The 27,750-nt window shown below is 44.2% G+C and overlaps 1 protein-coding gene across 1 annotated transcript; it reads left to right on the top strand.

The window, feature by feature from the left end:
* On the top strand, positions 1–27,055 carry TIPRL (TOR signaling pathway regulator). The gene is made up of 2 exons (XM_085637438.1): positions 1–138; positions 24,637–27,055. The coding sequence occupies exon 2, from the start codon at positions 24,657–24,659 to the stop codon at positions 25,470–25,472; it is 816 nt and encodes a 271-aa protein (XP_085493564.1). The 5' UTR covers positions 1–138; positions 24,637–24,656; the 3' UTR covers positions 25,473–27,055.
* Positions 27,056–27,750: the final 695 nt, after the last annotated feature.

Here is a 27,750-nt window from a genome sequence, read left to right as displayed (position 1 = left end):
AATCTATTTAGCAACGGGATTGGCTGTTATGCGAACCGGAAGTATTTCGTTTATAAGCAATGGTGACTTGTGCGCGGAAAAATTGATAACGGAAAACCAACGAAGCGCTGGATTTATCATCAGCCTCTTCGAGTAGCGGTCAGTGATCATCAAAGACGGCCATTCTCTCGTAATTTTTGTGACACTGGATTTTTAGTTTAGTGTATTGTTTTGAGTTCCTCCGGCATCGGTATTTGGGCAGAAGGATGGTTGAACTCGGTAGTTGGAAATATTTTGTTCTGCATTTCGCCCACTACAAATGTCACGTTCTTTTCATGTTAATTTTTTGTATCAACAAATATTCTTCCGCTTACTACAGAGCGCTGGGTGAAAGGCAGAAAATGGCGAGTTAAAGCCCAATCGGCGAGAGATGATTCTGGTCCTATATTTGTCATGCACTGGTCATTCCTCGAGGCACGGGTTTCATTTAAAAGCACGTAGAACGTGTTCCTGAAAACATTTTAGTGTTGGTCTTTCCTGAGGCTTGACCACAAGCGAATTAGCCCACATATCGATCCTTAGTTGAGGTTATAATGCTTATGTTACAATTTTTTAGGTTAATCTTTTTCTCATGATTCCAAACCATGTAAGATTATCACAGGTCTATGGTTTTTGTGTAAAACAGGATTGCATGACATTGTCCTCTGGCTGACCTGTGTTCTGTTATCTGCCTGTTGACCCGCTTAGATCCTTGCATAGGGTATACTTCCAATTACCTTAAAACCAGGCGGCAGCAAAATTCACTGTAATGTTAAAACGGACAGCGCGCCATCTGGGATGTTTAATCCGATTTTAGTATTTCTTTGAGAAAACTACAGCAAGCGCAGATTAAGGCTGCCAAGTCACGAAGCGCCAATTACTCATTTTATTATCCCGCTGCTTCTAGCTAAGTGTCTAGCACCGACTGTGCTCGCAGACTGCCTAGCTATATAAAAGCCCCTCTCCCAAAATGTGAGAAAGTGCCATCTTTCTTGTATGGTATGCTCCCACTTTTTGCTGAATTGCTGATTTACTTTGACTGAGTGTGCCCTGGGCTCCTGCCAATCAGGTGCCCAGGGCCTATGTTCCTTCCCTAAAACTGTGCTGAAACCTTAACCCAATTGGCATCCCTGGCCACATGTCAGCCCCTGGTAAATGGTACACTAGGTACCCTGGGCCTTGTGACCAGGGAAGGCCCCTAAGGGCTGCAGCACTTAATGTGCCACCCTTAGAGGCCCTGTACCCTGATACACACACACACACTGCCCTTACTGGCTGAGTGTCTGTGTGCAGAACAAAACAAAGAGTCAACATGGTGCGCCATGCCCACAACACACACTGCCCTGGCATACATCAATCATCCCACTAGCTGGGTGCCCTATGCCAGTGGTGTGGGTACAGGTGCATGAGCCCTGTGCCCCTACAGTACCCAGGTCCGTTCCTGGGCACTGTAAGTGCAGTGCTGCCATCTAAGAGTATATGGTGCTGGGAGATCATCAACACGAACTCCACAGCACCATGATGGCAACACTGAAGACTGAAAAGTTTGGTATCAAACTTCTCAGCACATTAAACCCGCACTGATGCCAGTGTGGGATTTAATGTACAATGCACGACAGAGGGCATCTTAGAGATGACCCCTGAACCTAACATACAATCCACGTCTTGTCTGAGGGGCTGCCTAGGCTGCCACACAGCAGACATGTTGCTGGACCCCTGGGTAGAGAGCCATCCACTCTCCTGGGCCTGCAACAATGCACATCCTGGGTGAGGTGCTAGGTCTCCTCCCCCAGGATGGGCAGGGGAAGCTTCAAAGGCATGCCGCCTTTGTGAGCTTCTCCAGGCCACTTGCTGTACTCAGCAACTGGCCCCTAGCGGTTCTGACCCCCACTCTGGCGGGAAGACTGGCTGGAAACCCCAAGGAAGGAAAGCGGGTGTGCCAGCCTCTGCCAACACCACCCCTCAGGTAGGGGAGGCGAGGTAAAGCACATCTTCGGGCTCTCGCCATCTTGAAGATGGGAAGCCCTGCTCAATCAGGTCTAGGCTACTGCCCCCCTCCCACAGGAGAGTGGCAGGATAGGGGGTGTATCCACCCCAGGGCAGGGACCCAGTGGTCTCTGCCCTTTACCTACCTGTAACGCCCCTAAATTTAGTATTTCGGGGCACCCTGAGCCAACCTTCCTCAGATCCAGATTCCGAAACAGCAAAGAAGATCAAGAAACAAGAAGACCCGCCGTGCAGCTGCTAACAAGAGGAAGACACCAACTGCTTTGGCCCCAGCCCTACCGGCCTGTCGACCCTCGAACCTGCTCCTGCTAAACCCCGGCATCTCCAGTGGCCAGCAACCTCACAAACCCCTGAGGACATGCCTACTTTGTGACTCTAAGCAACTGGGACTCCCACGACCAGTGGTACTGCTCAAAGCAAGTAACTGACCCCTGGCATCAGCCAGGAACTGCAAACTCTGCACACTCTTCACCCGCCAAGCCTGGCCTGTGCTGGAGTGGACAATGACCCCTAGGATGTCCCCCCTGCGACTGTGACCCTGAATCCAGCACCCAAGGACCCACCTCGACTCTCCCGACTATGCCTGCAGCCTCAGAACCAGGGACCCCTCCAACTGCGACCAGCATAGGGTAAGATTTCCTGACACCAAAATGCACCCCGGTGCTCTGCGGCCCCCACTGTCCAACTCCTGGGTGCCTACCTAGCCTCCAACTACCCAACTTACCTCTCGAAGTGGTGGTCACACCTGAAGAATCTTAGTCCCCGAGCTTGCAGTCTTTGTTTGTTTTTGAGCCTCTCCATTCCAATCCATTGAACGCCCGATGGCTTAAAAGCACCCTGCACCCAGCCGCCCGAGTGCCCCTGGCAGTGCAATCTCTACTCTACTCTACTTCCCCATTTGCCCTGAGCAAGTGACCAGGAGCCCAGCTCCCACAGCCGCGTGGCCTGCTAGCCAATAGCCACCAACCAAGGGCCCCCTGCCTCCTATAGGATAACATTGGGCCTAACTCACTGCACCCGGCTGCCCCTGTGCCGCTGAGGGTGTAAGAACTGTACCTACCTGACCCTGGTAGTCTATGCCCAGAACCTTAACTCAGCCAGTCGAGTACTTACCCAAAAGCCGATAACTTTATTTTCTACCATAGGGTAACATTGACTGGTTTCACTTGGAAATTCTTCTAAGTGTGGAGTTTCTAAACTTTAAAATATTCACCTAAAATCAACCGAGTAACGAAAATACTCACCTGCTATCAGGAGAGATCCCAGTGCTGGATCTTGGTGCCCAGCACTGACCCTGAAAAGTAATTACAACCATACTTATCGCTAACTCAATTTTCTCTCATAGGAAACCATTGACTGTTTTTCTTCTGTCGATTTTTGCAAACTACAAATATTCTTTAAAAATCGCACCAACTGTGAAAACATAATTACTTACCTGTTTTAGATAATGTCCCAGTGCTGAACCTAGGAGCCCTGCACTGGGTTACAAAAGTAACGAGAACATACTTTACCTATAATTTGAATTTCCTTCCTTAGGATAACATTGCCTGGTTTTGGCTGAAAAAGTTTCTAAGTGTCGATTTTGCAAACTTGCAAATATTAGTTAAAAATCTCACGTATAACCAAAACACATTCTTTCAACTGTGTACAGGTGATGCACCAGTGCTGGATCCAGGATCCAACACTGAGTTAGAAAAAGTAACAATAACCCCACTTACCTGCTAAGTGAATTTCCTCCCTTAGGATAACATTGATGATTCTGTGAGTTTTTAAGTGTCAACTTTTAAAATACCAAAATATTGCTTAAAAAGCACTACTGTAACCAAAACGCTTTTACTCAATTGTTTACAGGAAATGTCCCAGGACTGAATCCAGGATCCAGTCCTGTGGTTAGAAAAGTAATCCTTAAAGTAACTAATGGCATTTAACTTGAAATTCCCATTGAGCTCAATGGATTATTGTGTTTGAATTGTGTTGCCTATTGCAACCACTGTAACTATTATATTCAAAAGTCTATTGCCTATTGAAAAGTATTTGTCTAAAGCATCTCAATCTGAGAAAGTATATTTTGATACCTACTGTTGGTTCTAAAATAAAACGACTACATATTTTTATACAAAAACCATTGACCTAGAGTTCAGTTCTTGAGTGTGTGAGACCATTTGCTGACTGAGTGTGTACAACAAATGCTTTACTCTGTCCTCTGATACTGCCTTACTGCTCGACCAAGCTACCACTTTAGAGAGTAAGGTTATATCTAACTTTAGCCTCTGCCAAACCTCTGGGGACTGTGGACTCAGTACACATTGTACCTATTTGGGAACTGTATATACAGAGCCACTTTCTTACAACGGTGCCCTACTGTAGTGCAATAAGGCTGCACCTTTCAAACCACTCTTTAAGCAAGCCCTGGTAAAAACCAATAGGTCTGGACTTTGGGGCGCCCTGTTGGTTTTGTCACTACCACTTAGCTATTTTCTTAATTAGCATAGCTAAATAAGAAAAAAGCCTATTGTCTTATTTTGTAGGCGAGTGCATCACTAAATGAAGCATCTTTTGCATTTCGAATCCGCAAGTAAAAAGAGCAAACGCATTTATTTTTTTGAAGGGGGTTGGGGAGCAGCATAAGGCAAAAGCGGGTTGAGGAAAGCCACATGTGGGCTGGTGGCAACTGAAGCAACATGGGGTTGAAAGCAAGAGAAAAGGTTTGGTGAGGGAGAGAACTGGTGAACAATGTAGAGGGCAGGGAAGAAAAGCAAATTGGCGAGAGGGCAGTAGGGAGCTGGACGTGGTAGAAGCACACGGGTCGAGGGTGCACATAAGAGTGAGCTAATTTTGGAGGTATGGTGGGGAGAAGTTCACAGGTGAGAGCAGCATGGGAAGGGGAAGAGACGCACATCAGGGAGGCAGATGGAAAACTTGAGTGCTTAAAAAAGTAGTACCTTGAAAAAGTGAGTTATGTAAGGACACAGTAATGCGTCCATGCTTCAGGGGAGAGACAAACGCAAGAAAACTAAGGAAATCCCACACACGCTAATAAATAAGCAAGTAAATGAGAGCTACAATGATGCCAACCAGTGTTAAATAATGGGTGGGCTTGAAGGCCCCTATAAGCTAACAATACGTCTCAGATCTTGCAACAGACAGCGAATGCAAGACCTAACGAGCATTAAAAATGCAATAGGTCTTGCCTTTCATTAAGTTAAAGCCATTTGCTTTGCTATACAATACCTTTAGCAAAGCAAATGACTTTAACTTAATCCGAGGTGAGACCTATTGCATTTTCAATGCTTGTTTAGGACTTGTGCCCTGCCTGCAACTCAGGGCGATGAATATGCAGGAGTCAGGCCATAGACTTGCACACAGCATGAACCAAGCAGACCCCCAGAGGACATATGCTAGTTCCAAAATTAAACTTAGAATATCCACATTTTTGATTCGGTTCGCAAGCGGCTAGATTTCCGCATAACTACCCATAAAGGGGTAATAAGGAATAGCGCAAACTCTGCGAACCGTTTTATTATGTATGTGACTGTGAGTATTTAATTAGTATTTGCACCTAATAATAATTCTGACAAGGCCTTTGAAGCAAATGTTGGAGATTTCTGAATAAACAGGGGTTGCCCTGGGCTTCAACTCTCTGACAACCAGACAACAGTGTCGGATACGCCACTTCTGACAGGTTGCTCTGAAACAAAATGTTGGCAGTCTCCCTTTTTGCAGCATAATTTAGACACGTCTCTTCTGAACCAAAAGGAGCAGTGGATGCTGGGGACACGCTGTGCTAGAAGAGACACCTTGCAAAGACGATGACAGGCCCCCGTAGTCCTGTATTGGGATTTTCTAACGTTAATTAATTTGCGGCTGCCAGTGAGCAAGCCACGTGACCATTCATTGCAGAATAGGTTTTTGAGTTCTTACTTGTGATGATGCGATCCCAGTTTAGCATCCGTGGTACGACTGCCTATAATACCCCCGGGTAGCTTTTTCTTTACCTATGGAGGCAAATGCACGGCCTGCCGCTGTAGTATCTAGAAATGCTGCATGCAAATAATGGCAGAATAAATTACAGCGTATTACAGTATAACTCCTGAGGTGCCCACGTAACTTTCTTCTGTCACTCCGCCTTCAAACACACACCTTAATACTGTTATTTATTCAGCGAGGAGTGTGCGAGCCACTCTGGGACACTTTCATCCCACAGCTGTGCCTACGGAATGCAGAGAGAGCGGAAACTCAGAACAAGCGTGCGTGTGAAATCTCATTAGAAAGTAAAACAAGCATTGGCATAGCCAATAGGTCTCGCTTTTGGGACCTTATAAGTATTTAGTTATGTAGCACAATATCCTTGGTGCAACAACATCAATTTTTGCATGTCTAAACACTTATAAGGTCCCAAAGGCGAGACCTACTGGCTATGCCAATGCTTGTTTACTTATGTTATTTTGTTTCCAGTGGAGTGATCATCTAGAAAATGAGAGTTAGAACTACTGGCATTGTAGATGTGAATATTTTTCTTAACACGTTTACAAAAAAAACTATTTCGGGTGGTGTTCTGACATGCTAGGCAGTTAACAAGCATCTTGTGAGGTGAAGACAAAATGCACTTGGATACATAAGAACATGCGGTGCCATGTGAAGCGTCAGCAGCAAAGATTATTTAAATAAACTCAGCAAGTATTTTACAGTAAATATAATTTGTGACCTTTATGAACATGCCTCAATTTTGACCAAAACACAAAAACAACCCCCTGGCTCACAAAAACGCTTCCCTGCATGTGTGAACGTCGGTACAGGCAAACAGAGGGAAGCAAGCAAAATAATAATTTTGGTAATTTTATACTTTTCAAATCCACTGTAAACGAAACCTCAAATGAGCGCTATTAGTTAATCACGACACCTGTGATTATTTACTTATGTTTTGCAGGTATTTCTAGGCATGCACTGTCAGTCGTACTACAAGGAGGAAAGAGCAACATTTCCCTACATTTCACTAATTGTGCATTTTGAAACAGAAGAGGGGACACACAGGAAATCCTTCAATATTGAGCATTGGATTCCAGCAATAACCTCTATATTACTGCGTGGGCTCAAGTTATGACGCAGTCACGCATGGTGACACAGACAAGAAGGGCAGGGGTGAAAAGAAAACGAAGACTTGTGCACAAGCAGCCTGTGCGGCCAGGCCCAGTGTTTGCTGCACTCAGAGAGTCTGAAGCCAAGCGTCGCTTCCCCTTGCAACTGAGGCGTGTTTTTAGCATGAGGTCAAAGGGCATCAACATAGCTGAAGCCGCGAGTGCAGCATTGGCTTACGGAGAACATCAAAGCGGCCGCGAAAGTGATCGCCATCAAACATCAAAGCGGCCGCGAAAGTAAAAGTAATCGCGATCAAGCGCGGGGCGCGCGCCCGCACACATGCACTGTAGCTCTAGGATGGCCATGGTAGCACTTTTTAGAGCCCTCACAAAATGTCTCGCCAGACCAGCGCATGCTGTTAGCTGTGGAGAGCCGAAGAAAAATTATAATTATGACCAGAACTGGCCTTTGCCCCTAGAGCCCTCTGGGTGAATCGGAATTTAGCACGCCACTCCCACTTACGCTCATTAGCTGTCTATGTATTGAAAGGTTTGGGAGGAGTAGGAGAATGTTGAGGGGGCAAGATTAAGGAGTGGCATGTAAACTAAGAAAAAGCAGACAAGGGTGCCAGATGCCTTTAGAAAAGTGTTTAAACACACTTCTCTTTGGACACAAGTCACAGGGAAACTCTAGCTCCCCTCTGGAGGTCAGCACTTTGGGCGTGTGCCTAGCTCGCACATGTTATGGGCCGACCCAGTCTATGACCGTTGAACAGACCAGTTGATAAAATGAGCTGGCACAAAGTTCCTCTACATATTAATATATTTGTATTCATTATTCTTTAATTATACGAAGCTGGCACAACAGCTAAATATGTCTCTTAGTCCAGACCTTAAAAGGTTCATAAAGCATAATTTAACCCAGTACCATAGAAAGATTGCAGACCTTTGATACTAGTGAATGCAGATTTATGTACAATGGTCTAAGAGGTAAACACTTTGAATAAAAGATCAGCTAATGCCTACAAAAGTCTGCGCAGATACAGCCAACAAGGAGGGTGCATAAGTACAGAGGTAAATGAAAGTGGGACTTTCTTGGAGCATGGGTCAGAAATGTCCAAGCAGGTGGATATAGCAAACGATCAATAGAATGGTAATCCAGATTTAGTTTGCCCTCAGGATATTCATAAAATGTGTTGCAGAGTTTGATCCTGACCGTTCCATAAAATCTCAAAGTAAGCACGTTCTAATCTATAGGCCTCTAAACACGCTCTTTGAGGTATAGTCTTTTTTCCCCCCCAAAAAGTTGGAGTAATTACTTTCCTCTAGGGTAGAGGTCTTCAAACTTTTGTAGGTTGAGCCCCCCCAACTGAATTTTTTGAAATGTCGTGCCCCCCCCACCACCTGACAGAAATTTCTGGAATCTTGTACACTACATAATTGACTGCCACCCGCATATCCCGGGCCATATCCGGCAAATAATGTTCAACACAATGGGAGTTTAGTGAACTGTAGATTTGTGAGTGGGTGTGGTTAATGACAGGCTTATTACACAGCTCAAAACAAACAAAATGTTCCAAGATAAAATGTGTGCAAATTGTTTTTACTAGGATGCTTTGTTTTACACATGACAGATTGATAACACCACCAACATTAATGTGACGGGTGTGCCTGTTTTTCACCACAGAGACGGTCAATCTGTGGATGGATTTTTGCTACTGCCAACGGTGAGTGTAAAAATTCAGGACAGAATGTCAAAATTCAGGACAAAACTTCAGGACAATAGGTACGTTTTACAAACACATCAGAGGAGGTCACGCCATAGTATATAAGTAAGCCCAGCCAAATCCAAACATATTCAACCATTTGCAAACCTATCCATCACGTATCCTTCCATCTATCATTTCACTCAACCATTCCTTCATCCATCCTTTCACTCATCCATCATCCATCCATCCACCCTTTCACCCTATCCATCTGTACACTCATCCATTCACTCTTCTACCCATCCATTCACTCATCCATCCAGCCATTAACCCTTTCACCCATCCAGCCATCCTTTCACTTACTCATCCATCCACCCAGTCACTCATCCTTCCACCCATCCACCCTTTGTCATCCATCCATCCTCCCTTTTCCTCGACCCTTTCACTTAGCCATCCTTCCATCCATCCATCCATCCATCCATCTACTCATCCACTCATTAATCCATCCATTGACTCTATCACTCATCCATCCTTTCTCTCATCCATCTATCCTTTCACTCCTTCACTCATCTATTCATCCTTTTGTCCATCTACCCTCCCTTTCACTTACTCATCCATCCTTACATACACCCTTTCACTCATCCTTACATCCATTCACCCTTGCACTTATCAATTCATCAATCCATCCACCTTTTCACTCATCCACCTTTTCACTCATCCACCTTTTCACTCATCCACCTTTTCACTCATCCACCTTTTCACTCATCCACCTTTTCACTCATCCACCTTTTCACTCCTCCACCTTTTCACTCCTCCACCTTTTCACTCCTCCACCTTTTCACTCCTCCACCTTTTCACTCATCCACCTTTTCACTCATCCACCTTTTCACTCATCCACCTTTTCACTCATCCACCTTTTCACTCATCCACCCGTTCACTCATCCACCCGTTCACTCATCCACCCGTTCACTCATCCACCCGTTCACTCATCCACCCGTTCACTCATCCACCCGTTCACTCATCCACCCGTTCACTCATCCACCCGTTCACTCATCCACCCGTTCACTCATCCACCCGTTCACTCATCCACCCGTTCACTCATCCACCCGTTCACTCATCCACCCGTTCACTCATCCACCCACCCTTTTACCCATACATTCAGCTATTTACCTTTTCTCTCATCCATCCTTCCACTCACTCATCAATCCATCCATCCTCTCTCATTCTCCATCTATTCAATCTTTCATTCATCCATTCACCCTTTCACTAATTCATCCAGCCATCCACCCATCCCTTCACTTACTCACTCGCCCACCTTTTCATATTAATTTTGAGCTGAGCCTTTTTGAGAAGAGGCCCATCAAGAACTTCACCCTCGCTACAGGAGCCACTCCAGGACTTGGACAGGATCCACCAGGGTGGGCACAGGGGTGGGCATGCAGTTTTCAAGTATTCCAGGGAGGGGTAGGGCTCCTCACCCCCTCCTGGACAAGACAACGAGAAGACAGTCTCTCTTTCCAAAATGTTAGTTTTGCCATCCCCCACTGTGATTTACAGTACTTAAAGGAGATACTCCAAGATAACTGATTTAACTGATTGTCCTCCATACTTTGTTTAATCAGTGTGGGTGCGATTGTGCCATTTGTTTATTTTATTCCAATTATAGACTGCATGTTTGCAGAACCGAGGTTTGCTTACAATTTAGTGACAGTAATTAAGCTCTGTAAAGAGAACCACGTGCTGCCTCGGGGTAATCAGGGCCGGTTCTAGGATCTTTGGGGCCCTGGGCAGAAAGGGAATGTGTGAGGCCCCTCTAAATTGCAGAGACGCATTCAGGGCTGTTTGCATCTGAATAGATGCCCCTGCGCCTGAAGCTGCAGCCCCCTCCCTCTCAGTCACCTTCAAGCACCTCTTAACAGCTCATCAAGGGCTGAAGGTGTGAGGGTTGCCATCCCGCTGTTTTCAAAACCTCCGTTACGGCCGAATATCAGCCATCAGATTTTCCTGTGGAGTGCGCGCCCCCCTGGAATGGTGGCGCGCACTCCCTGGGGGGCGTGCCCCACAGATTGAAGAACACTGCTCTAGGGGCAGTGACAGGAACTCTACTATTATTGGTTAGTTCCCTATACTTCATGCAGTGTATATCCCTCCTGATTTCTTACTCCACTCCTTTGCCACTCTCGGGATAAATAGTATGTTTGTTATTTGATATGTATAGAATGCTCGTTGACTTAAGTTTCTTGTTGCTATAGAGCACCATAACCAAAAACAAGACACTAAAGTTAAAAATATTTGAAGAAATTTGTTAATTAGAAAACTCTTTGGAGACTTGGGGGAACTGTGTAGTAAGGGGATAGAACAGTGATTGACTAGAAATTTGCACCATTCCATTGCAACTGCCACATCGAGCTGGTTGGATATGGCCTACTCTGCTTTGCCCGAAAGTCATTCAATGTAATTCTGCAACGCTGAGGAGAAAAACAACAATAGGAGGGAATAGTGAGCTGCTGCATGCATAGTGATATTTAGAACTGCAAGGCCACATGACCAGGCTAATTGATAGTGAAAGGACAGGAGGATGAACATTGAATCACGTTCCGAGACCTAAAAACCGGATCTTGGAGACCACTGTTTGAGGAGTACCTTTCCATCTCTGGCTCTCATTTCATGTAATCGATGACTCCAAAAATGAGTTGTATTCCTATTAAAATAAAAGTACAGGCTAATTAACTTATTAGAGTGTTCAAATGAAGCTAAAAAGTGATGGTTGGAATGCCCAAATGAGTCTGAGCTACTGGTAATTGCTTGGACCAGTATTCAAGTTTATCTGCTATTTGCCAACCATTTCTCCTCCTAAAGGAACAAGCCGTATTTAAATCACTGTTAGTCCTTATCCAGTAGAAACAGTCCATTCCGAATTGCCAGGTCACAAAGATAGACTGGAATATGGCCCTGATGGATATCCAGAAGCTGAGATTATTTCAAGCATTCCTTTTATTGCTTTGGTGTTTGGTCTTATTCGAGGGCTGGGTGCCTGTGAAATAGAATCAGCAACACTCATTGGTCTTATTTGAGGTCTGGGTGCCTGTGACATAGAATCGGCAACACATGTTATTCGATAACATACTCTGTATTTTAGTGAAGGCCACCATTGCCTTCTCATCCTAATGGACTATGAGAGTATTATCTGCTTCGTACTTGTGAAATAAAAATATTCTAGTCCATCTGTGATTCCAGTGCCATCTGGCTGGCCTTGGTTCTGTGTAATGACACCCATTCTGTTCAATATTTACGTTGATTCAGCTGAAGACCATAAAAATCTGGGCATATTGTGTGTACTAGAATACTGATGTCACCCAAATTTATCAGTTGAGCTCTGAATCAAATTCCATTATCAGACCTGCACTGTCTCCCTCAAATTTAGTTGAAACAGCAGACATATCTGGCTTGAAATCTTTTAGAATACTAGCATTCATTTGAAATCTGATGTCTGCAAAATGCCCCCGCCACAATGAGCATATCCAAGCCATAGATGAATCTACAATTCCTAAACACCAGAAGCTTAAACGCTTACAAGCTGTACTATTTGCACAAGACTTAACATTAGCCGTAGATGCTCTTGTAATTTTCTTTCTTGATTACTGGTTGGCCCTTTTCACCTGACTTCCCCAAAATATGCTGACCCTGCTTAGAGCAGTCCTAGATTCTGAACATATTACCCTAGCCCTTGCTAATCTGAAGTGTCTTCTCAATGACGTGCATGTATTATGAAAACTGCATGCCACTTCCACGAAGCCCTGTATTTAGTACTCCTAGAAACCGCAATTAAAACTCCATGTTTGGACTTTATTGTACCGCATGAAGAAGTGGCATAGAAGGGTCACCTCTTTGTCCTGCACACGGGCAACGATCCAATAGATTCAGCAGCTGGCTCCTCACGCCTCGTAAAGGGAGTCCACTCGACTGGGACCCCACTGGGCCTCGCTCCCTCCAACACTCCTCTTCCTCACAGGGCCCAGTGGTCATGGCAAGTAGGCAGGCAATAGTGCTCCAGGGCAGGTGGTCTTGGATTCTCTGAGTGATGTCTCCTCACCCAGCAGGGATCCTAGCAGGCCTTGCCCCCAACCCTTGTCACTGGCAGAAGTCTTGTAGAACTTCACCTCCTCACACAGGTAATCTGACTGCATGAGGTCTCAAGCTCCCCTTCTTATAGTCCATTTACAGACACCACCTGTGATTTACTCTTAAGTCTTTGAAGTTCTTGTTGGGTGTCTGTTCTTTTTGAAGTTCTCACTCCCTCTGTTGTCACAGCAGGAGCTACTCAAAAGCTGATACCCCCACAACACAGACCATGGGAGTGAATAGAGTTTACACCTCAACGTCAGCCAATGTTATATTTGTATCAAAAGATTAGCCTAGGGCCTCCGCCCTATGCTTTATCAGCCACATCTCCTTCCTAAAATGTGCCCAGGCCTCTTCTATGTGGCCTCTCTGAATGCAACCTTTGAAGAGTTGGTGAGAAGTCTGGCTCCCCCCCCCTCTCCAGTGTGTCCTACCCATCTTACAGGACTGCAGCCATACACAAATTAGTCTGGTGGGATTACTCTTCCTCCTCTCCATGTTTCACCATGAAGCTCTGGGTCTCCCAAAATGGAACCCGGCGCCCGCCACGTATTGTACGATTTACAGGCACGCATACACTCAGCACATGCGTTTAACATACATACACTGTATATTTCATGTTCTGTACAACTCACAGGCGCTCATACTCGTACTTCTTGTACATGCATTGCACAGCACCACACCCATCATGTATTGTACCACTCACAGGCACACATACGCCCAGCACATACATTTTAACATGCATATGCTGAATTTTCCCTATACTGCACCCTTCCCAGGCACACACACACCCAGCACAGATGCATCATTCATGCAGTGCACAGCAATCCATCCACATCAACCCGATGTAGGCCAAGGGGTGAGTTAAGGCCACAGCAGTAGAACTGTGAATGAGTGAATCTGTGGGCCTAACTCCAGTGACACAGTTTAAAGAGGACTTGCTCACTACTTCCGATAAAGCATTCCAGACTTTTGCTTAATCAGTGCAGAAGGCTCTATCTTCATATCCACAGTGCCAGATTTCTGTATAGAAAGAAGAAATCGGTTGCCCAAATTTAAGGCCTTTTTGTCTGTACCATTTGAAAGTTGAGGCCAAAAAATTGTAACACTAAAATGAATAGTTACATATAGAATGTCGTTGCACACAAAGCACAACCGAAGTAAGTTAAGTATCCCACTTCCAGGATACTCATTGAACGAAGATAATCATACAGGTGCACTATTGTCAGTGTGTGTGTGGGTTTGGCCGGCTGTCTCAGGAAGGCCAAACTGACATGCGCACCGAAGCGGTCCCCAAATCCAGCTGCGTTGCTGGGTTGGAGACTGCGGGCACAGGCTCTCGGTCACTCTGGGAGTGCAAATCCAGGCGGTTCAGGCCAATCCTGATGCTGCTCTCATGCATGAGAGCAGCGTTGGGATTGGCCGCAGGACAGTCTTAGAGCCTGTGCCTACAGTGGAGCCAGAAGAGCAGCAATGCAGCGGGCATTAAATCATTTGTTTAATGTTTTGTTCCTCACTCTCCCCTTTGACCTGGCACCAGCCGCAAATGGTGCAAGTTATAGTTAACCACAACTGGTAAATTTCAGTGTTTGTTGTGGTTTTTTTTTGTTGCAAACACTCTGTTCTTCTCTGATAAACAGCTCTTTAGATTGTTTTGCAGGAAGAAGCATGAATCTGTAACATTAGTGTGATACCCTTTTTTGTGTGTGTATGTGCTGCCTAGTAAAACTGTTCCTCTGAAGCCCAGATGTCATGACGTTCAGTGGTGTGTACTTCAAGTGTTGTTTGAGAAGCTCCCCCTCAACCCAATCTGTTAATTCTGTTTACAACTGTTTTTCACTTTTGCGAGTTGAATCCAAATAGAATGTTGGTATTGATGTCTAGAGTCAGTGTGTCAGTACTGCTTCACAAGCAGCCCCTTAACATGACTGGAAGGAGAGGAGTCTCTAACAGATTTCCAGAGCCTGGTGAGGGAATGCTGTTTTGTGTTCTGCATATGACTATGGCCAAGTTGTGGCAAGACTTGCTTTACAGAGGAGATAGTCTTCTTGTGTGTGATGTGCGAAGTGCCAGAGTGAAAAGGTTTCCAAGGAGAAGCCTCCAAAGAGGCAAGTCCTTTGGTTTTTAAGAGGTATGGATCTAAATGGTCACATGAGAGTTTCCTTATATGCTCACTATATTTTGTTGGCAAAAAACATGCAGTTGAGGTGCTGACAACTGGTGCCTATCCAGAGCAGAAAATTGAGTTTAACTGAGGTACTGAGCGGTATAGCATGCCCACAGGGGTACATATTGTGTACATTTTCAGTGTTGCTGAATGGTCTATCCTCTGAGTGAAACATAGTCTGGGTAAAATTGGCTTCAAAAGTGTGATAAAGGCAGCCGTCTGTCTCCCCCTCTTCCCCAGAGTTGGCCTAGGAACTACTGTGATGAGCAAATGACAATATTCTGTTCATTAAAGCATTGTCCACAGAATATGTTGCAAGAACTGATAAATAGTAGTCTGTCTTCAACAAATTGTAGTAGCGGTGTCTGCAGCTTCTCTAGTGCTGGTTGGGTAATCGTGTTGCTTTAGCGTGAAGTCCGGTGATGGGGCCAAATAGAGAAAGCTCTAAGCAGTAAAATAAAAAAAAAACTTTCAAAGTCTCCTGATCTGTAATATTTACAGCGAAAGTTTCACAGTGCCCATTATCTGCAGTGCTTTAGGAGAAGCAGCTATTTTTGTGTAGGCATACATTTAAGAGGTACCTGGAGCCAGGATAGGGGAAGAGATTGGAACAGTTTATGAATGATTTATGGGCATCAATTTTCACATGTTCTCATGTGAAGTCCATTTATTTTATTTGAATTTTTTTATATAGGGCTGGCTAGACCCGGAGGTATCAGAGCGCTTTACATGAGGTAGGACATTGTTTCAGAACATTGTTACATAGTTACCTCGGTTTCTGGAGCGTCGCATAACATAGAAAGGGAAACAGTATAACATAGTTACATGATTTTCTGAAGCATAGCATAACTTAGAAAAAACCGGCACGTGGGAAAGTACTTCAGGGGACACAGAAAGGTCAGGCTGGAAAAGGGAAGGCAGACAATGAATCATGGAGGGAGGAGGCGGGTGAGAGAAAAGAAGCACTACGGAGGTAGAAGAAAAAGTAAAGCCTTTTTGCAGGCCAGACCTAAAAATTGGGGGCAGATGCAAGCCAAAAATGTATCCCCACATCAAATATCCCTTAGTTTTCCTTCCTTGTGAATGGTGACCAACGTTGCCACTCTCTGGTCGCGAGGGAGTTGACCCCGTTTTCTACTTTCCTCGAACATGGCTTTGAGATGAGGGGCAAGTTTATCTGGGTTTAATTTATATAACTCAATGGGTTTCCCATTAGGGCCCAGGGCTTTGCCTGGTTGGAGGTTCCCTATCGCCTGTGCTATTTCGCCAACGTTGCCACTCTCTGGTCGCAAGGGAGTCGACCCCGAACGTTGTTGGAGAAACATTTCATAGTCTACCATGACAATCTCTGTGGCTTTTGTTGGGAGTCATTACATGTGTAATGCCGTTTTTGCTCTTTTAAATTATAAGCCTCTAAATGCAGTTTCCTTCCATTTCTTCCCGTTTTGTGTAAGGCATGTCGGGACTACTGCGCCCCGGCTGTGGAGGTGGAGCTAGTTAGTTTGCCAATAGTGACGTGGCGTAAGGCCTGTCCTGCTAGGCTCTGGAAACAGCACCAAGTGCAACCCATTTCGCATTTGACTCAAAATAGTGAGGGCAAGCAGTCACAGGCTTCTTGGGGAGGTGTGGCGCAGGAGCTCAGAACTCAACAGTCAAATATACAGAATAGCTATACAGCCCAGTGTTTGACTTTTTACAAAAGAAAGTTATTCTTCATCTCACAAAAGTAGTAAAAACAAAATAAAATGTAATACAGGGCAGTGATCCTGGTTTGAATTCTCCCTTGGAGTTCTTCACCCATTAATTGCCCTCATGCAATTGCCACCACTCCTCCCCGGGTGACCCTTAATAAGTTTACCCGCACAACCGCGAGCAATTACAGCAAAAGCATGAATCTACTTCTTGCTTTTTTTCAATGGCCAACTCCGTTCATGTGTTTCAACAGTTCTTAACTCTGATGTGAATTATCTCCAATGTGATGAGTAACAAGTTAGCCTTTCACGCTTATCCTTTGCAGTTCTAGTGGCCTTGCTGTCTTGCAGATAAAGAATTACAGTGATAGAGGGGCTACTGATGAGACCGGGCACAGCTGTACTTGGGTGCTCACAGCCCTTAGCTAAGGTCAGTGGTGAGTGGTGGCCCCGTTGCTTGTGTGCAGGTGCAGACCTAGCTGTTGCTGCCCATCTTGCCAAGGAAATGGACCTAAACCTGACTGGGCAACTTGTATGACGCCACACTAGGTACTAGCCCCAACTGTGCAGTTAGTCAATACAGGAGTTAAAGCCCCAGTTGGGCCATTGCAGTCAACACAGCTGTTGCATCCTTGATCGAGTTGATGTAGTCACCACAGCAGTTGCACCCTGGATTGGGTCAGCACACTCACCAAACCACTTGCAGCCCCAAATGTGCAGACCCAGTTACCACAGCAGTTGCAGCCATGATGAGGCCTTTACAGTCCCTGCTCCCACCAAGTCCTTTCTGAGAGTATAGATGGACACTTTGCAGCAGAGGTCACTCCTTGATTTGCTTTCCTGCAGTGTACGTTCTCTGCGTGAACCTCAGTACTGGGAACATACTGATCTGCTACTCCTGGACAGTGTTCCACCTGAAGGGAATGGCAGACTTCTTTCCTCATTCTGCAGGCAGGCTTCTAGGCACTAGGTAGACTCTCTGCTCTTCCAGCAGAAAGTGCAGACTTCAGGTGATGTCTTCTCACCTTTGGGAGACAGGCTGTCAGGCCGACACCAGTCTTGGTCACACACACAGTCCTTCAAGTACTCGGTGAAGCACTCCCTTCCTTAGTCGTGAAGGCCTTGATACTGGAACAAGGTGCAGTGGTTTAATTCCTACTTGTATGTACAACTTCTAGACAGGTGATGTGGGTCCACTGTTTCAAACATCTGACCTGTTTTGGGATGGTTCCCTTTTCCTGTATTTTTGCCAGGGTGCACGCCAGAAAGTATTTGTGTGGAGTGAGGCTTCTTACAGCAGGTAGCACCGGGATTGTCGGTAAACTGGGGCACCCTCAACACTGGTACAATGAAATATAAGGTTTCTGCACCTAGCTGTCATCAGCCTCTCTGAAGCATTAATTGGGGACGGACAAAGAGAGGCCTGACTTTGAAGTTTCCTCACCTAGCACCACAGAATCTAGAGTCCCAACCTTTACCCCTTCCATAAACCAAATGGCAGGATGAACTAATCGGCAGCCCCTTGCTAACAAAAGTTTTTGTGGAATTTCCAAAGGTAGCATTGACTTCTTCCTGCTCACTTCACTCTATGGACCTCTATTCTCCAGCCACAGAAGTGCTGGCAATAGACTTCCACTGTCTGGGGAAGTTGTCCTCGTCCTCCATGACATTCACAATGGACGGCACTGACTTCAGAGCTAAGATTTATGCTGAGTCCTACTTCTGCACATGTGCTACATGCACTCATTGACACAGGAGGCTGGTGTAAGGTTCTGGGTACTCACAGAACAGTGGAACTTTACACGAGAAGGGCCTGTACGCTGCACTCTGTGCCTAGGATAAAATGGTCTATTCACACTATTGTAAAGCCATGGTATACTGCCACCACTTGTTCATGGGCTTTACCAAGGACAGGGACAGTGGTCCTGGGTCCACTATAAGGGTAAACTTTGGTTATATGACTGGTCTTGGACTTTGCATAGCTGGCGATATGCCTAGACCTCTGCACACACAATTAGGTTAAGGTGACAGGGCTAAAATAAGCCAGATACACAGGCATTCAGACTCTCAGGACACCGTAATGTGCCATATAACATATAGGGGGTATTCTTGTCCCCAAAACTGAGAAAATAAAAAGGGATCTGCAGCAATGCTGTCCTATCAACTTTAATTCATTTTGATTTTCCTGTGTTTTTATTTTAAGAAGGTATTACGAGCAATTCAGTTGGCAAAATGCATGTTAGCAGAAAAGATGCTGGCCAAAGCGTCCCCTCTCTGACCATGTGCTTATCTGCCCCACCTAATCTCGTGTTCCTCTCTCACCCGTATTCTTCCGCCACTGCACTTAACGTTGCTCTTTCGTGTTTCTCTCCCTCTTGTTGCTTCTCTCCTACCCATACTCCATGTTGCTTCACCCTCTGCACCTTCCCAAATTGTTCGCATGGATGGTGGAGGTGTATGCAGGCCTACAAAAAGATGCGGCCTTTTTTGTTGTTTGTTTCTTTGCTTGTTTTTATTTTCTAATTTTTTTTGCAAAACGTGTTTGTCTTGAAAAGCACAAACTGCAATAGTGTTTCCTTGTACTGGTGGGAGGTATTTTTGGCATGCAGTTGTTCTCCATGTGAAAGAGCAGACTGAAGTGGGCGGAATTAAAATGTCAATGATGCCCTGTTTGGGTTCCCGAGTAGCTTACTACTCGCCGAAAAGCGCTTCCACACCTGATCAGGGATAACAAGCGTTGGGGAAATGATGTGGCCTAACGGCTAGGGCGGTTGATCTCAAATCTATGGAACCTGGTTCAAGTCTCTGCAATCTCAAAATATGAGAGTTACCCTGGTAGGACCAGAAGGGACCAGGTAGTATTGTACTGTACAAAAAAAAGTTTCCCCTATGTGTCAAGGTTCACTATTATTTAAAATATTAGTTTACACTGAACCAAAACAAGTTTTTCTCCTCAAACACGAATTGTCAATACACATAGTGATTTTAATCAAAAATTCTTTATTCCACTATTATTAGATCTAATGATAAGCTTTGAATGACAGTTAAAACAATATATTTTGTTTAAAAAACTATTTAGGTACAATGTATGCACGAAGTCTGTAGTCACAAATTTTCATAGAAGCTTAGCAATTTTGGAATAAGTACATATTCATTAAATACAGTGCAAAATGACATTCTTATTAGATATTTTACTTCTCCACATAGTATTGTAATCCAACTATCACTTTATTCTTCATGTACTTATTTCTTTGTATATAGTCTACCAATACATACAATACACAATTCATAAAAACAATATTATATTTAGTCCATGTGTCGACGCGTTTCGGTGTATCTTGAAATTCTTAACACCTTCCTCAGGATTAGGTTCAATCTTGTCTAGTGAATCTGAGGAGGGAAGCTGTGGTTCTTGGTGTAATTAAAGGTTTTTGCAGTGAAGTGGTGCTGACATATTAAGGAAGATAAAAAACAAGCATTGGCATAGCCAATAGGTCTCGCCTTTGGGAACTTATAAGTATTTAGTTATGCAGCATAATATCCTTGGTGCAACAACATCAACTGTTCCATGGCTAAACACATATACGGTCCCAAAGGCGAGACCTATTGGCTATGCCAATGCTTGTTTTTCAAGGGAAGCTAAACCCCCACTGTACACTCTTCACACATGGCTATTCACTGTATGCCCAAAGGGAACATAAACTTTTGTAACCCAAGGAGAGTCTGGATCATATGGGGGCAACCGGGACAATTCAAGTTACAGCATAGGGTCTGTGCACCAAATTCCAAGACCGATTCTGGTCCAAGAGAGTTTGTGTGGAAAGTATCCCAATAAATATTGAAATGAGAGAGACAGAAATTGGGAGTAAGAGAATTAGTGAGCGGGAGAGAAAGACAGAGGGAGAATGAATGACCAAGAAACAAAAATATAGAGATGGAATTTTGGAGTTAGGAGAGAATATGAGGGGAGGAGGGAGAGAAAGGAAAACGGCGGGGTAAAGAGAAAGATGGAGGGGAGGAACAGCGAGATGAAATAATGTAAGAGGCAGAGGTGGGTAAATATTTAAGAGATAATGCTGTGAGAGAGAAAGAGACCAAAAGAATGAAAGAAAGTGAACCAAACCGATAGTGGAGAAGACAGAGTAAAATGGGGAGTTGGATAGAGAGGAAGGGATGGTGAAGTGGGAGTTTAGTTACTTCAACACTCAGACTGAGGCCCTTTGTAAGCTGCAACACACTTCACGAACACACAGCATGCCTGTAACTTCCTTTAAATCCGCAAAGTACGAGTGTATGCTCTTCTATCGAAGAGCAGTGATGACCTTGATTGTTCACGAAATTCGAGTTAACTGTTTAAATAGTTTGCCTAGAGCTAGTGCAGATGGCGCTCAAGCAACCAGCTTCCTCACTGCCTCCGGTTCCTGTCCAAAAATGTGATCTTATCTCCTCCATCTGCAATTGTTCGCCTCGTTTGAAACTGCTCCTGACTTAGGTGCACCTCTTTCTGCTTCCCCCATACCTTTCTGCTTAACTCAGGCTACCTCAAATGCAGTCTGCTTGCCTCATACGTCTCTGCTTGTGCCAGCTGAAACTGCCTGCATCGGCCATGACAAACTGCCTAAACCTCAGTTCTGTCTGCTCTGGACTGTGCCATCCTCTCAGAGCCCACACCCAAAGGCTAAATCAAACTCCTTCCCCTATACGACCAGTTTCTTTAGTGTCCCTTCGCCTCTATCCAGATTGTGCTAGGGCCTATTTAACACCATTCAGATGCTGACATGCCCTCCCTCCCAGAACCTCCATTTCCCAATTCCAAAGCATGAACCCCAGAGCAGAGAACGAGGGACTTCCTAAAGACTCGTCTGTGAAGGCAGCCAACCAAGAGATTGCACCACCAACACAAAAGCCGAACCTGACCAGATTTGAATCATGGCGTCAGCTCAACATGTTGTCATTCAGAGCAAATCATTTAATATCTCCGTGCCTAGAGAAAAGATCTGATCTTGAGTAATTCATTCTGGTGCTCAAGTAAAGCACGTTTTCGCTACATACAACGTGCAGAAAACAAAACTTGCACATACTTTAAAAGCTATCAACATCATGTTTTGTCATAAGATTGACACATTTTTAGCAACTCGGCAATTGTTATTTCCATCGGAGTTTTTCGGGCGCCGTTTTTCATGGTTTTGTATTGGTTACGTCGTGCTACACTTGAAACTACATGTCCCATAATGCAATATGAAGAAGGGGACCTGTGAAACTTGTTTGGTGCCAGAAATGCAGCTCAAACAAGCACCTTTAAACAGCCAAATCCATATTTTGCACCGTTTCAGCTGCAGATTTACGCATCCTTTCACATGCACTCGTCCCAGGAGCAATTGAACTGGCAGATTTCCTACTCGCGCACTTCCAGTCACGTCGGAAGTTCTGCAGTAGGAAAGCCATGTCTGGCGAGCATTGTGATGGCGAGGGCAAGTGAGAGCCGTTGAGATCTTTGGGGGTGGAGAGATGGCGATTGCTTTGTGCTTTCGGCGACATCGAGGAGTCATTCCACACTCAGCAATGGCAATGAATGTCCTATTACACGCTGCACCCTGTCTGTCTATCCACCTATCCATCTATCTAGATAGATGGATACACACACCCACTCACAGAGTGCAATATACTATTCATTACATCAGCATTTAATGTAGAGTATCGATGTATCTTGTTTCCACTCACTGGAAAGTGTTTGATTTTGCTAATCTTAGTTACAGCAAGTGCGTCTCCAAGTAATTGAAAGATTTGGTATGTTGAAAAACATCTAGTGAATAGAACCGCTTATTACTTGGAGACCCTCAGATCCATACACTCTGGACGGATACCAAATGACACCGCTTCCCCGCCCCCATCTCTGAGCCACCACTGTGAGTGAGTGCACTGGTTCACTTGCACGCTGCTATCTCCGCTCCACCACTAAAAAGAAAAATTGCGAAGTCCGCATTAGTGGGCTTGACTTCTGCCTTCAAAAGCATAAATAAGTTTATGTTCAACAGTCACACTGCCAGAGGAAGAGAAAGTACCGGCAGCCTTGGAAAAAGAAGTCACTGCGACAAACCACTGCTGTCATCAGGTTAAAAAATTCAGAACGCAACACCAACCTCCAAAGTAACTGCAATAGCTCATTGAAATCACGGCCCGCGTTGAAAACAGAAAACAATACGACTGTAAACAAGAGTTTAAGAACAAGCAAGCACTGCTCTCAACATCAGTGCTGACACTCGAAAGGGGAAAAAAAAGGAACAGAAACCAAGCTGCCAGCAGCACAGACAGCGATGTGAACGCCTAGATGTGCGGGTTTAAAAAAAAAAAAATCACAGCAGAGCAAAGAGCCAGCAGTAGAGAACCGACCGCAGCCAGCACGGGGCATGTGAAGAGGCCCCGAACCATGCACTGTCTCAGGGGGACATGCCTTGGATTCCCGAAAATGCCTCCAAGTGACAATGAAAACTGAGCATACCTCCCCGCCGCAGCCCCTGACTGGCACGTGTGCCCCGACTATTGACAACGTCCCAGAGTTCAGACAAACAACAAACCCCTTCAAACACAGCCAGCGCAGTGTCCATCCTTTCTAGTGCTGCATGCGGTGCTTCTATTTACAAAACGACTCCTCTTCAACACATCTCTTTTGACAAGTGGGAGGGGTGGGGGGAGTGCACAGAATAGAAGAGACGCCCTGGGAATGCTTCCGAACACGCGCGCTAAGCAGCAGCTGTTTGCACTTTTTGGAAGCACATACTCATGCTTGTGGCGCGCTCCCGCAAGGTGAATGCCGCCACAAGCAGGAGTATGTGCTTCCAAAAAGAGCAGAACGACGGCTAAAGGTCCTCCTAAGTAGCGCATGCATGCTGTGTAGGCGAGACCTAACGTACCGGTGACCTGAAGTAAAGAGTTATGAGGCATTTATTTAACTGATGCGTGCAGTTATTACTATTAAAGTGCTTGAAAGGAGGTTTAGCACATCGGGTAAAGGGACCTTGTTATCTTCAAAGGCGATATATGTAGCGGTTTTAAGATACAAGTCCCGTGACCCTGTGCTGCAGGTGTCGTTCTTTATGTTCACTAAAAGGAAATGTGTAAACACTGGTAATTAACCTTTTCGCATAAAGCTCCCTGACAGATAACACTTTGGTGATGTTCTAAGCCACGGGTTACGACCAGGGGCGTTTTTCTGTGCGCCCACACCCCCCTTCCCCTGCACGTTATGGTTACAGTAGCAACAGGCCTCCCTCCGATGGTAGCAGGTGGCCAATGGTCGGGCTTATTTCCCAGTATGAATTTATACGGTCTTTACTGCACTAGGAGCAAAAAAAAGGTAATATGGGAAAGTGTTGTGGAAGTACAGATATAGAACCTTCACCTCCATTTCTTCTATGGCGCTTACTGTGTCAATTGAATTATAAAGCAAAAAAAAAAAAAGCATTGGCGAAGTCAGTATGTCCAACGTACTAAAGAAACAGGTATGCGCAAATGCAGTTTGCATGCATAAGCACATTAAAGCCAGGCCTATTGGTTTTGTCTGTCTTTCTGAGAAGCATCTCCAAATGTGTGTAGGTGGAAAACGTGCATATTTTAAGGAAAACATTTAAATTGATGTAAGAGTTAACATTTGTAAGAATGAGCAGAGAGTTTCATTTTAGTTTTTTGAATTGGGTAAAACCTTTATTTTCTCCAAATGGAGTATGGAAATCCATTTCTGCTTGTAACAAAATATTTTTGTGAGCCTTATTTACAATGCTGCATTAAAAAAAGTTGTATATGGAGCATTATACAGTGGCGGGTCTGCTCACTACTATTTTTTCATTTTTCAGTGCATTGATTTCAATTAGACATGATGATCCACGGTTTTAAAAGCAGCAAGCAGGATTTCACCTTTGGACCATGGAAAGTGACTGCAGAGAAGACACACATAATGAAATCAGCTGATGTTGAAAAGCTGGCTGAGGAAATGCACATGCCCTGCCTTCCTGAGATGATGTTTGGGGACAACGTCTTAAGACTTAAACACGAAAGCGGTTTTGGATTAGAGTTCAATGCCATTGATGCGCTTAAATGTGTCAACAAGAATCAAGGTATGTTGAAAGTGGCTTGTGCCGAAGAGTGGCAGGAAAGTAGGTCCGAATCGGAGCACTCCAAAGAAATTGTGAAACCTTACGACTGGACATACACCACAGACTACAAGGGAACGTTACTGGGGGATACAGTAACGTTAAGTGTTGTCCCTACAGCAGAGCGCATAGATACTGAAAAATTAAAAGCTAGAGAGCAGATAATATTTTTCGAAGAAGTTCTTCTGTTTGAAGATGAGCTCCACGACCATGGAGTTTCTAGCCTCAGTGTGAAGATTCGTGTAATGCCCTCCAGCCTTTTCTTGCTCCTGAGATTCTTTCTCCGTATCGACGGTGTTCTCATCCGGATGAACGACACACGTTTGTACTATGATACCTCGAAGAAGTTCATGCTAAGGGAATATACATCCAAAGAAAGCAAAATAAGCAGCTTGAGTAACGTGCCGCCTCCGTTGTTCACGGAGCCCAATGAGATCGCCCAGTTTTTACCCACAACAGAGACTATTTGTGAAAAACTAGAATTTCCTCCGCTTTTAGATTCCAAACCAGATGCTTTGCAGGAAAGCTCGGGCCCTTAACCACAGCAATGCTGACGTTTTGGTCTGTAGGGGTTTGAACACCATGACTCATTATCATGTAACCTGTGCCACAGACCTTTCATTGAGTTCACGGATGTCAATATTCGTCCAATGCAAAGTGATTTTTAAAGCTTCTAGTAGGAAGATTTCTTTAGTCTTTCTGCAGAAACTGTAAATATTTAGTGTGGGTATTAATGGTTCTTAAAGTGGAGCTCTACCTGGTAAGCAGTGTAAAGCATATGAAATACTATTTTTTTTTTTTTAGAAATCACATGCAGTAACTTTTCTCATACCAAAAATTGTAAACAATTTTCATTCAGTCTTGAGAATCTGTCTCCCTTTTACGTAATGTTTTGTAGAAACTGAGTCTAAGTTCTGCCTAAAAGCACTGAAAAGATATCTACTTTCCTACTCTGCTCGAAACTAAGATTGTTTTCTGTCATTCTGCTTTTTTGTGCCTTAACGTTGTGTTTTAACCAATGTTGTGCTTGAAAATAGATAAACAGACGAATGATGTCCAAGAGTTTTAAAGCAGTATAAGTTATTGTTTGAGATGGTAAGATGAAAGTTGAAGCATGCTACTAAGATGTCCCCTATTACTAATAGTCAAACGGTGACATGTCAATCATCCGCACCCCTGAAATGGTCGTTGACAAGAAGACTGTTTTCCAAAAGAAGAATAGAGCGGAGTTTCTGATGCATGATATTCTGTGTTGCACAATATTTGAACACTTTAGTATTAATTCCTTTATTGTAATACATGGATGTATTCATTGTGACACAGTGCCAATCTCGACAAAACCAATGGAATTAATACAAGACTCTTGTCTTCCCTGCTTTCTAACAATCCAACAGTAGCTTGTTGAAGCCAGTTATTTTCTTTCTAATGTGTTGTACTTAAGATTCTGAAAATTATGTAGTGTCCGTTTTGCAGCTCTGCTGCCACCAGTGCTTTCAGCAGAAGAAATAAAACCTAGTCCCATGATGACCTGCCTATACCTTACACTCATACAGAGGGGCATTTCCATAACATTTGGTGACAGGTTATCTGGCCAGAGAGTTACAGGATTGGTTTGCCAGCAATTATATTTACTCTTTAATTGCTCAAACTTAAATTTGGTAATACTTTGAATGAGGGCTTAAGCCTCCCTGCCCAGTCATCATTTAGTGCAGTAATTAACTGCTTATTTACAACTTAACAAAATGTTAATGGTTTCATGTGGTCCATGTCCTGGCTCCTTAACAAGTCTCAGTTTAAGCATGAAAAAAACTGTTATTTCATTTTCCTTTGTGTGCAAGCTTGTATCCTATAACGATTACTTGTTCGTAGATGACCACAAAATATTTTGCATTTACTGTAGCAATTTTGGTCAGTTACGCAGAAATAACATCCCAGTACATTAGAATCAACAAGTCATGCTGCTGAGGTAACCTTCAAAGTTGTTTTTAAGGATTATCATGGTTTGCGGAGAGGCCGATCAGTATATATAATTTACTGTAGGCCATGCACTTTGCAGAAGATTCTGTTGTGATCGGGAGATGCAAGAAAGTGAGGATATTCATGAAATAAAAAGTTAATGAAAGCTTATGTTTCCTGGCCTTCCTTTAATTGATAGTACGTTTTATTTTATAGGTGGCGTTGTGAAGCATGGATGGCCTCGGACAATCTGCCTTTTTTGTTTAATAATACTCGAGGATTGAGGCTGCAGAAGGCTTAAATGCGTTATTGAAGTGCATCTAATGATTTTTTTAAATAATCCATGTGATGTTAATTTGAATACAAGTGTCATACGGCTTACACTTTCTCAAGTAAAACTGTTTTTTTTTTTTTTTTTGGACAACATAAATGTTGGACTGGTGCAAGACTGATTTTTAGCACCCCTCAAGATATGTTGGCTTCTAGTCCTGCTAGCTCACAGTGCACCGTCTGTACTCCTATCCTTACAGGGTAGCAAATGGATGTGGTACCTCAGAACATGACAACCCTGACTCCCCAAGGAACTTGTGGTAACCGATCTAGGACCCTTTTCCTCATTTATTTATGCATACCCAAAGAGATACACAAGAAATGCACCGTATGCGGTTCAATATTCATTGAAGCATTGTGATTCTTGAGTAAAATACTTACGCTGCAATGATGAATAGAAGAAAACAGAATAATGTGATTAACATTATGAGAATGGTGAAGAAGATGAACAATGTAACCATTTTGTTGATTACAGAAAACGGTATTCTTGCATACAAGTACTGTAATACAGTGTACTCCTACCTAGCGTGT

Source organism: Triturus cristatus, chromosome 12 (genome assembly GCF_964204655.1).
Source record: "Triturus cristatus chromosome 12, aTriCri1.1, whole genome shotgun sequence".
Taxonomy (NCBI): domain Eukaryota; kingdom Metazoa; phylum Chordata; class Amphibia; order Caudata; family Salamandridae; genus Triturus; species Triturus cristatus.
This window is presented reverse-complemented; position numbering and strand designations above follow the sequence as displayed.